Below are 12,288 nucleotides of genomic sequence, written 5' to 3'. Positions count from 1 at the left end.
GCGCAGTGCTTCCTTCCTGCTGAAGTTCAGCAGTTTCTGGAGTGGAATGAAGTGTCCTAATCTTTGAGATTTTGATAGTAGTCAAGGACAAGAAAGATTTGTTAATGTGTGTGTGTGAGGGGATGTTTACAGTGTATTTTATGTGCATTGTACATTTTTATGTTGTTCTGAGATCTCTAAAAAGAAAAAAAACCACCATGTAATGTCTGTTCAGTGTTTTACAGCCACATTGGCTCTTAACAAGTAATCTAACCTCAAACTAATTTACTTTTGTTAACAAGAGAAAACAATTGTATGTATTTATGAATGCTTCCCTACTATAGTAGTTTCCAGCCCCTGAGGGGATTTGCACTGGGAAATATGAACTTTTAACAGGTGATGAAAGTAGCAGTTTTCTCAAGCAAAGTTTTGCTGTGGAGAGGGGCTCATTGCTGTACTCTGTTACTACTTATGTTGGGCTGTTGTTATACCTCCTATAATGCAGGAGATATTAAAGAAACAAACTTGAATGAAATGAGTTATACAGACCTCTTGTATTTTACCGGGATGCCTGCAGACAATGAGTAGAAGAAAGAATGAAAGCAAACAGTTTAGGAGTTGTATAATAAGCAAATCTACTCTCTTTACATTTTTACTTGGACAGTAACTTTAATTTGTGTAGGTATTGGAGTTGGTTGTTTTGTTGGGTGGTTTTTTGTTGTTTGTTTGTGTTTTTTTAATTTCACTTTGGCATTTAGTTTAAAAGTATTTTTAAGGGATTGATTTAGTTCGAGCTCATACATGTCTTGCGGTATTTAGAACAAGCAATTTATCACTTGAAACAACAGGCTTAAAACTACTTTTCAGATGATGTAATTGTATAAAATCTGTATTCAGTGGAAGTATGATTCTACATGAAGTTTAACCTAAAATAAGATTTCTTTTAGCTACAGTGTGCAGCTGCCTTTGAAATAATTTTACTGTGTAAGTTTTGGATGTTTTTATGTATATTTAGAAAAATTAATAACTCTTTGTTCTTCAATTTGTAGGTGCTTAAAAGTAGCTCTCAATTTTGTTCCAGGCTGTAGGTCAGAAAAATCACCTATCATCAACAGTTGCTGCCATCCTAAAATTAAAACTTGATGTTTTACTTTTTCTTTGAACTGCTATAAGCATTGGCATTTCATAGCAGTAGCAAACATGTGCTCTTTTAAAATCAAATTATAAGAGCTAATGTTTATATTCAAAGTCTGTTTTTATAGGAAAACATTAATTAAAGCCCATACAAGGTAAATGAGGACAAACAAGGAAATCTTAACTGGATATGGTATTAATTTATCTGCTGTATTTAATTCTCTTGTAGTTGCTTCATTTCATTAAATGTTCTAGGGGAAGCGAAACATTCTGGTTTTGTTTCTGTGATGAGTATTTTGAATATCCTGTAATATCAGTCTTGCTGTTCTTGGGCAGATAGAACTATCTTTCTTCTTATTGTTTTTTTTTTGTTGGTTAGTTTTGTTGGGGTTTTTTTGTTTGTTTGTGGTTTTTTTAGGAATTTAATGCTTTATTTTATTATTCGAAGGTTTGGGTTTTTTTAGTTGTGGTTCATTTATAGGAGGAAGACCATTACTCTGCCTCTAGGTAAAATTTTATGTCAAACTTGATGAGAGTCATCTTTATGGCTAAATACCTTATGAATGTTTCCAAAATTTCCCTGCCCTATTGTACTTGATTTTTATTTTCATATTCCAAGTGATGTATCTGTTAGTTGCTTTTATGTGTTTGGGAGGTGTGCTGGAAAGCCTCTGAAAGTTTTCTTCTCCTTTTTTCCTTGCCTTCCTTTTCTTATCCTGTGGAAGACCTGTGGTCTGAAAATGATGCCTCCTTATTTTCTTTCTTTTTCCATTCAGCTTTCATGAACACTTCTGGTTTTCATCTGCGTTCTTTATTCTTCAGCTCATCAGCCTCCTGGAGTTTGTGGCGGCTTTGATATTCGTCTTTGTAGCAAGAGTAGTGACCTCCATTTAGTCATTTCAGAAATGCATTCCAGCTATAGAAAGTAAAACTTTTCTCTACTTTGTCCTTTCGATTTATTACTAATATCCACAACAGATTGACTTGTCAAGAAATGGAAACAAAATTTGGTTTGTAGGTTTGAATTAGTTGAAATTCTTTTGGGTTTGGCTACAATGTCAACTGATTCCAGAAGACTCTCTTATCTTTTATTGGACTCAAGACTTAGGAAAGTCAATGAGTGGGGCAAGCTGAAGCTATGCTGGATGCAGCCAGAGGGCTGGGATGTTCTCTGCAGTTGGCTGTCTGAAAGCTGCTACTGTTGTCTACTGATTTGTGTGCTTCCCTGCCCCTGGCTTCATTCAACATTGCATTTCATCTGGTGTACTTGAGGGATGCTACCAGAAGGGGTACTCCACTTCTGCCTATGTGCTTCTGCTAATTCTCTTTAACAGGAGATAGTGGCTGTGTCCGTATCTGCTGGAAGACTAACTCTTTGTAAAAGAAGGCTCATCAGCATATTGAACTGTGCAGCCATAGAGCTAATCTGCTATTACTGCCCTGATCTGCTGTAACTGTCTGAGCCACAGCAGAACCAGTAGTCATGAAAAATTGAGTGGCAATGGGGGAGCAAGGAAAGGTAAAGGAGTGGGCAGTGGCAGATCTTAACGTTTAGTGCACCTTTTCATTCGTTCTTTTACCTTCCAGCATCCTTTGACTACTTATGTTGCTACCGAAAGGAAGCTGTGACTCTGAGTAAGGAGGAGGATGAGAAGGGACAGAATATTAGGAACAATAAAAGCTTTGGTAATTGGTGTGTGTTCACTGGGTATAGTACTATTCTCTGCTTCAGACCCTCTTTTTATTAGGCCTGTTGCTGGCTTTTGCTCCTTTGGTTGACAGAAACATAAGCCATCAGAGACTGAGTTGTAGGATGTTTGCAGCGGGGAGTATGAACCAAGCATTCAGACTACTTGCTATGGTTGCGTTAGTGCTTTAGCCAGCGTAACGAGCTTCAGCTCTGGCACAGGGATGGGAGAGTAGTTGGGTATAATAGCCTCGAGGTTTTCTCCTGTGTATTCCATGCTTGATGTTCAGCCTGCCATGCAGACTCCTCCTGTTCACAGAGTCTCTGTGGGTCAGGATGAGGAGGGGGGAGTTCAGAAGTCTTGTGAATGAATTGCATTTTGCAATGACTTGATGTGGAGTACAGTCTTTTTTTGGGTGAAGCCCAGAAAACTTTTCTATAAGCAAGTGGATTCAAATCCTACTTTGTGTATTTTTGCTTTAGGATTGAGGGAAATCAACATGAACAGTGCTGAAGGGAGAATGTCCCTTGCTCAGCCCTGTGGGGGACCATCCTCTCTTCCCTTGTTTCAGTTCCAGTGCTCACCTGGTTGTATGGCCAATCAACTTGCAAACGTAGCAAAAGACAGGGAACTTTTTTCCTATTAATTCCTTTTCTTCCATTTTGATTAGTTGAATTGTCTTGCTCTAAAGACAGAGTGTGGTAGGACTTGTTCAAAGTAAGTGGTACGAGTGTGCAATTAGGACTGTAGAGTTGGAAGAGAGAAAAGGAAGGGGTACAGTGCAAAGCTCTTCAGTCAACTTAAGCCGTAACACAAAATCACACCCTTAGTCTAGTCAAAGTGAGTTATGTCACATTAGCCTATTGTGTAATAACATCACAAATAGTTTCTGTTTTTCTCTGTGAAATGATCATGATATTAAGAAAAAAAATCAATTGTTTTGACAGCATCATAGAAACTAATTTTTTCCATGTGAATATTATGTAATAGTTGGAAAATGGGAACAGTGAGTTTCTTCTAATACTTGTGATATGGAGGGACTTGTGCTATTCAACTTTAGGAAAGTAACCTAGTTAACCAAGTTAGGAGTTTACGCTCCATTTCAGTACCAATGAAGATTAAAGGCTTCTAAATAGATGTTCTGAATAATACTACAAAGCTTTGTTAACTGGAGTATTAACCTCAAATTAGAAAGTACAAATATATTGTAAGACATTAAAATCCTAGTCCTGTCATAGAGCCATTTCTTCTCTCCCTTCCCACCCCTGGGAGCTATATTTGGTATAGTCAGTATTTGGTTTTTAGAATTTCTGGCTTGCAGGTTGTTTTCTGTTTGTAGAATTGTAAAATGTTTTGGGCTTATGATGACCATAACACAGTTAGCCCTGTGAAAGTGAACTGTAACTGTCTTCTGCAATAACTGTAAAGCAGTTTAGGAACCTCTAATGGAAGGCACGAGTGTAATTTGGAAAGAAGGAATAAATCACACTAAAAGATTTTGAGAATGTAATAGTCTGTTAAAAAAAAAAAAAAAGGAAATTATGTTGCGAAAGTTAGCTTGTTTCATTAATAAAACAGGTTTTTTTACCTGGTGTAATCACTATAAAACAAACGTGTGTGCTTATGTTGGGATAGGAACCTAAAGTCTATTAAAAAAAGGTCAAATAGACATTGCACTGGTTTTCTTCTTTTAACAAAGATACTCAAGAATTAAAATTTCTCTGTAATGATACTGTGCCCCTGTGTGTGTGTGTGTATATGTATCACACACAGCACACATGTGCGCTGTGTGTATATATACACTACCTATATATATATTTATTTATTTTTAACTTTTAGATTAGTCCATTGCCATGTCACTCTGCAAATCCATACTCATGTAAAAGATTTTGTGGGCGGCTTCTTGATTGTCAGAATCACACCTGTATGAAAGAATGTCATCACCTTACTAAATTGAACAGTAGTGCAGATGGAAAGAAGGTAGGTTGATTTCCTTTAAGCTTTTGGTTTTGTGTATTTTATACATTGTCTTCCGTTTTAACTGGAAAATAAAGAACTGGCAGCTGGAAGGCACAGGATCTATTCCAGATTCCACTGGGAGACTTGCATGTGTTCTGTTCCCATTGAAGCTGTGACATTTAGCTAATCTATACTTCTTTAGACTATAAAACTGAGACAATATTATATATTTTGCAAATGCTACACTTTTTTGTTTTATGTTAACACACATTGCTTTGTTTTCATCAAAACCTTATTTAATGCTCTTGACAAGTCTCTTCTAAAGTCAGTTTTTGTAACTGTCAAGATCAAGTGAACTACTGATAATCCCTATATACAAATGCACTTGCAATCTACTGGGGAAACTGTTTATTGAGGAGAGCTGTAAATGGGTTGAGGAGGGTAGCAAAGCTTTTCGAGAGAGCACTGGAAATGTTGCAGAATAGGTGAAGACTTCTTAAAGTACTGGGTGATATATTCATGTTTATCAGTGTCTACTAGAAACTGTCATGTATGCAATTAAGACGCTCTAGGTGTTAGTTGCTGAAGATAATATGAAACAAAAATAAAAGTAAGTACAAAGCTGAAAATTGTTCTAGTTTTGAGCAGTCAGAAGCACATAGCTTGTGGTTTGAGAGAGTCACGATTTGGAGGAAAACAGCTTTTTAAGTTTTTAAAGCATTACTTTAGAAAAAGTTGCAACATGGTCTCTCTGGGCATTTAGAAGACTTGAGCAAGCATTCAGTTGGGTACAAAACATAAATGTTATCTCTTAACTTACTGTTGTATTTTAACTTAAATAGGATGATTTCCATGTGGATTCCAATCCTAGAAGTGGTGTTGTCATCTAATAACTGTATATATTGCAGTTACCGCATTATTCTATTAATGATTGTGGAACTTTTGTCTGAGGAGTATGAGCTGTTAGTGCAACTTGTGGAACAGTAACCTGCAGCAACAGAGTGACATCAGTAAATACTGAGAGTGACAGTTGTTTAAGCATCTCCAGTTATGCCTATAAGAGGCTGTCTGCCTACTCCTTCAGTTAAACTGATCAAAATGTGAATGGGTCACATTATTCCGAGCTCCATTTTGAATGAGACAATACATTCTCAGAAAATGAGAGTCTATGTACATGTGAAGTATGGATAAATATTATTGCTCAATTTTCTTTGAATTTTTATAAACTCAAGTTGGTTTTGGCCTTTAGAGCTTTTGTTCTCTTGTTTTGATAGACTAAATTGTAGGTGTAGTCAGAAAAGGGCTGATTAAATTTCTTGCTTATATATCTGAGTAGTGATTTTTCTGTCTGGAATTTAGTTTTTTTTCCTGCATGTTGCATTAGAAAATATTGCAGAAAGGCCAGCTGTTTGCTTTTACCTACTGTTAAATTTTATATCACAGTTTTCTAAATGCTTTCAGTTGCTGTTGTCCTTCTTAGATTTGAATTTTGGGGGTTAGGTTTTGTAAATGATCATTGTAAACGATGATTGGTTCCTCTTTAAACTTCAGCAAAAATTGTTCAACTGTAGAAGCAAAGAAAAGGGGCCTGGAAGAAAATGGGGGGAAACTGTATTAAAAACTTAAATTCTTATGCCCTTATTTTGAACAGCATAAAGTGAAATGTTGGCATGGAATTAGTCCTTTTGGGGAAGCATTGTGTAGCTTAATTCTTAGATAAATTGGCTTTACTTTGACTGACTTCGGTGAAACTGAGCATTTGAACGTGATGGGCCTTAAATACTGTGCTGTGTAGGTTCAGTTGATAAATCATGTCAATCTATCTGTGTGTATTTGATTGCAGACTGAGGTTCTGGATGAGTTATTAAGATAAGAATATGAATAGAAACGGAGCTTAATTTACTGTGCTGATGTTCATCACGTTGTGCTGATGTTGATTGCATCACCTGGAATGAGAACGACACCACAGCTCTTGTAGACTTTGTGTAGTACATGGAGTGGAAGCAATGCCTTAGCAGCTCCCAGCATATACCTAAGCTAATACTTTTTGGAAAATTATACAAACTATCGTACACATATGGAAATGGAATGACTTAAAGTTTGCTTCTTAAAATCAAGCAAACAAAACTCCCCACCTCTGTATTACAGAGCAATATGTCATGACTAAAGTGTTACAATAACATGGTGGGTGGGAAAAGTTAGTTCTGAATATGAAATTACTTCTTTTTCTAACAGTTTTCCATAGAAAATTAACAGTCTTAATGGCAATTTTCCAAAGCAGTAATATTAAGAGGTCCTTTTATGCCCCGGAAGCAAAATAGAACTCTGTCTCTTTGACTGACCAACACTGGCATTTCTGCTTTTCTTTTAAAAGCATATTTTAATAATTATTTTTGCTTGAGGGATATATTACTGAATAGCTGGATTCCCTTAGCAAAAACACCCCAACTCTTTCTTCTATGTAAAAGCTTGTTAATGACATCTAACAAACACATTTGGCACTTTCTTTAGTACTTTGTTTTTATTTTGTTAGGCAGGTCTAGAATGTTCGCAGTGTGAAGAGGAGTGTACCAAGCCCCGGCCATCTGGCTGTCCTCACCGATGCGTTTTGCCCTGTCATCCTGGGGATTGCCCATCGTGTCTCCAGATGCTTAAAATAAAGTGTCACTGCAAACTATCAATACTGTATATTGAATGCTTGTAAGTGTCAGAACTGAACCCAACTTTTCATTTGAATGCTACTAGCTGGAAACCATTTGAAATGTCTGGAGATGGGAGCTACTCTTATGGCAAGTTATAAAATTTCCCTTGAAGGTTATAATTTGTAATATAATGGGTTTTTTTGCCAGTGTTTTATTTGGTATTACTGCTGAAATTATTATAAATGCATGGAGTCTCGTGAGCAGAACTGGTTTTTACAATGTTTTTATAATACAGTAATCTTTTGAATTATGCAAATATATAGTAATCTACATAATGTTTGCTCTATATGTGGGTTTTTTGCAGTATGTAAAGAAGAATTTTATAACAAGAATTAGAATTAATGTAGTTAGCGTAAAAAGTCTTTATAACTAGTATCCTTCAAAACTCTAGCTGTTTTAATTGGAAAACTTCTAGTAATCATTTTGTACTCCTTTTTAATTGTTTGTGTGTGTGTGAATAGAAGGTAAGCTAGGCTTTACTAAATATAAGATGAGACTTGTGGATTTAAGCATTATCTTCTGTGTATTGCTCTGAAAACATTAATCCCATGCATGTATGTTCTTTCGTGTGCATTTTCTTTAAAGTACCTCAAATCCTCTAAATGTATGTGTTTTTGTCTGTAAAATAGTGTAGTTTATATTAGTCCCACAGGATGTGGACAAATGAGACCACTTTTCTTTACAATGAGATATACTTAAAATATACCCCTAATTGTATTGACTTCTGTTGTTTTTAATTTGGAATTTATCACAAATACATCTTTCTTTTACAGAAAACTAACATGTGCTGATTTAAAAGAAAAGGAGCTTCTTATTTCCTGCAAAAATCAGTGTCCAAAAGAGGTAAGCCATATTAACAAAGAAATACTTGATTTGATGGATGTGTGGAATTTTGTGGATTTTACTTTTTTGTAAGGTTTTTGATACAGTTCCATAGGCCAAGCAAACTAGAGAAGCTTAGTCTAAATTAATATGCTAAATGATAGATACGAAGGTGGTTAGTGAGCTGTACTCAAAGGACAGTTATTAATGTTTTGCTGTCAAATTGGAAGTTTATATTGAAGGATCAGAGATTTGTGTCCAAGGCATTAATAGCTTAATGTTTAAGCATGCAGATGAGGTTGAATGTGGAAGAGTATGCCCTCTAACGTGGTTAAAAACTGGTCTTGAATTTATATCTCCAAAATACTGGGATGCTGTTTGATTAGGAAACATACAGATAATTGTGCTTGCAATTGTTCTTGTCTAAGTGCAGGTCTAGTAATCCCTGTCTGTGCAACAATTCCGGGGGGGGGGGGGGGGTGGTGGGGTGTCGGAGGATTTTATACTTAACAAGTGCGATGAGTTGTTAATGCCCTGCTGCGTTAGTGAAATATATGTTAGGTAATGTGAAATAGAAGACAAGCCAGTTAATCTTTCTACTGTATCTGGGTATATCTAAAGGGTTGCTGTAAAGAAGAGAAGAATAATATCCTTATTGCATGATGCTTAGACTATGAACCAGTGTATATAGGCATCAGTAAGGAAGATTCATGTTAAATACTGCTTTTGAGTAGTAAAGCTTGTGGAGCAGGGGAAGAACTGGTTGGAGAAGCTACCAAATTTTCATCAGTAATAGCTTAGACATGTATCAGGATTTGTCCAGTTGTGGATAGTACTGCAGTAAGACATGAGTGATGGGCCAAATGACTTCTTCCTTGTCCCTCCTAGTACTGTTGTTATGTGCTGCTTGTGTGCTTTCAGAAATCCATGCATTACTTTTATTATATACTATTATTGTATCTTTGTTCTTTAGTTTTCATTAGTTGTGGTGAGAGTGACAGCCCTTTCTTCACTCCATTCCCCACTGTAGGGTTAGAAAATTTATGAAGTGGAAAAACAGGAATAGTCAGGAATATTTTGGGAAGTGTTTCCACTGCTAAACTCTCCAGAATTTCTAAGAAATTCTCCTTCCCTGCAATAAAAATCCTTGTACTACAGAAAATATTTTATCCCATAGTCACTTATTATTTTGTTGTTCTGGTTTGGCCTTTTACTGTGTAGCTGAGTCTCTTTGTCTCATGCAATATTTATCTGGCACTCATAAATAATTTGATTCAACTCATTCTCCTTCCCTGATTCCACTCATTTCCCTTATGCTGGTTTACCTATGATGTCCTCTAGTCTGACATTTAAGTCTTCTTACCTCATTCTCTTGTAGTTCTGAATTCTGCCTCAACCTAATAAACGTAGGTTCAAAACTTCGCTTTTGTTTCATTATTTTCCGGTGTCAGAAGCATCAAATTTGAATCCTTGCCTTTATTAGAGAACTTTTTTTTGTTTCTGAGTAAATGCAAAAATTCACAGGATTCCTGCTTGTTTTCCAACAGTCTCTGCTCCTCTGTTTTTCAGACAAGATTGTGTTAACCCCAACAGGAATGCTGTGCTGTGTGCCTACTTATATCTTCTGCTTTTTGCCCTTGTAGATGCCTTTCTGATGTCTTTTTTCTGTAAATGAATATCCCTGTCACACTTTTCTCATCTGGATGTCTGAAAGCTCTCTTCCTGGCGAGGGAATGCTTTTGGATATTATTTCATTGTCCATTTACCTCTTAATTTTGTCCTTTCATTTCCCTCTCTGTTACTTTGGGTTTATTTGCTCCAAGACTTCCTCCTCTTTATTTTCAAGAGTGCTTATAATCTCTTAACATGAACTATGTGTTCCTGTACTTTAGCTTCTCTTCAAAGATTTTTTTGGTTTTTTCCATATCTCATCTTTGACTTTGATTAATGTACCTGTTGTGATTTTTCTGGACATATTCCCAAGACTCAGTCTGGGATTTAAACTCCATCTAGCAGTGGTCCTGAATTCTAGCTTGCAGTTAAGAATTGCCCTGTTCCACAGAGAATGTCTTTTTTGCTTAATTCAGTGGGATGTGAAAGAAAGCTTAGGACAACAGAGTCCACTTTAGTTTTATAAAGCTTTTATTTAACTCTAAAATTCTCATTCCTATAGATGCCTTGAAAAATAAGGTTTTATGCAGCTTCTGCTATCCAGAGAATCTTTTTAGTGTAACTGATGATGCTCTTTCCTTCCTGTGATTCTAGCTCTAGCTCTTACTGGCTTTCATGATACATGAAAGTATTAGTACAGTCCTGCTTCAGGTAGTTCATATCTTTGTGTTACAGCTCATCCTACTTTCCTCAGTTCCTATTTTGGTAACTTCATATGTACTGTATGGGTTTTTTGCCATTTTTTTGTCTAAAAAATTTGTTCCTGTTTCTCTGAATATTGAACGGTGCTAGGGATAGTTTGTCTGTTTTATAAGTACACAATATTTGTCTGCAACTTTGCGAAAATTAGCTAGCTGTATCATAATACAAATTGTACTGATAGTTCTTTTTTAAAGGAATCATTGATAAACACAATTTGAAGGAGCAGCCTTAACAGACATCACCCTGCCACTACCACCATCACCACCCTTCCCCAGCAAATATAGATCAAGCCCATTGAGGGGACCTCATGACAAGAACTTACAAACAACTTGGCCAAAAGATAAGATGGATATAGCTACTGAATTTAGAACATTTAAAATTTACAAATCAAATATGTCTGCTCAAAACTAAATTGGAAATGTTTTGTGTGTAGTCCTGACAGCCTCAAGTAAATTTCAAATTAGTGTTTTATGAGAATTTTCTTATTCAATATCAGGAGCTGACCTTGGATCATTACCAGAGCTCAGTGATGTTGCTGTTTGCTAAAAATCAGTGTGCACTGTAAGTCCACCAAGCTTAGCATAGTGCAACTTAGGTTGAACAGAATACAGTATTTTACTGAAGTCCTAGTTTTGAGATGTTTTTCTTTTTGGTTAATGGAAATTGTGGTAGACAGTATAGTACTGTATTTGAATTAAAGTTAACATGGTACATCTGGGGATTATGAAAATCAATTATTTTGTCTGGTGCCTTGAAAAAATACAACAGGAACTTGAAAGTCTTGAAAGGTTTCATGTTTTTGTTTTGGCAATGGGAGTATAAAACTATAAAAACGACTTCCAGTATTATACAGTAAAGCTCACATTTCCTTTCTGCTTTAGGGAGAAGCAAAGTCTTTGATACTGCCACAGCTGTTAGATGAGAAGCTTTAATTAAGTTATTTCTCTTGTTTGGTAGCAATAACAAATCCTGTTGAAGGAAATTTAACTTTTTTTTAATCAGGGGTGATTGAATTCTTATGAACATGTTTGCAGATGTTTTGGGACAATTCTTACATAGAAGTTTTAACAATCCATCAGTTTTCATCGTTTATGTATTCATATCAGTACTTGTGGATCTGTATTTAACACTTTGTTTTGTGTAATTAGTATTTTTTGACAAAATAACCGTACTTTGTACTTTTACTGTGCACTCTGCTACTGTCTTGATGTGAAATATGGGACCCCATTGTGATAAATTTATTTTAACATGATAGTGCAGTAGAGACAATGTCATAAATTTTAAGACTGTGTGTATCTTTTTTTTTAAATAAATGAAATAAATTTTATTTCCAGAATGCTTAATTAAATTCTGTAAACAGACCTTGAAAATGTACATGGGTTGCAAAAATGTAATTTTAAAAGGCAAATGCACAGCTTTGTTCTGTAATGAGAAGATTTTCCTCAATGTCTGGCTTAAGCAGTGGAGGTTTTTGTAAGATTTCTGGAAGCAGAGCCACCCTTTGAGTCTGCCCCTTTGTTTGGAAGTGATAAACTTATCTTTTGTACTTAGCTTTTGGGATTGCTGCTCAAAAGTGCTGTTTTCTTTATTAACAGGTTATTTCCTTTATTATCAGGTGTGTATTAACAGGT

The 12,288-nt window shown here is 35.8% G+C and overlaps 1 protein-coding gene across 1 annotated transcript in view; it reads left to right on the top strand.

The window, feature by feature from the left end:
- NFXL1 (nuclear transcription factor, X-box binding like 1) overlaps positions 1-12,288 on the top strand; it is a 50,656-nt gene that overhangs the window by 21,687 nt on the left and 16,681 nt on the right. The window contains exons 16-18 of the mRNA XM_072862350.1: positions 4,641-4,781; positions 7,294-7,460; positions 8,236-8,305. Coding sequence (XP_072718451.1) covers positions 4,641-4,781; positions 7,294-7,460; positions 8,236-8,305 — 378 coding nt within the window. The remainder of the gene's footprint in view (positions 1-4,640; positions 4,782-7,293; positions 7,461-8,235; positions 8,306-12,288) is intronic.

This window comes from Ciconia boyciana, chromosome 5 (genome assembly GCF_034638445.1).
Source record: "Ciconia boyciana chromosome 5, ASM3463844v1, whole genome shotgun sequence".
Taxonomy (NCBI): Eukaryota; Metazoa; Chordata; class Aves; order Ciconiiformes; family Ciconiidae; genus Ciconia; species Ciconia boyciana.
The sequence above is the reverse complement of the archived record's forward strand: the minus strand, read 5'-3'. Positions and strand labels throughout refer to the sequence as shown.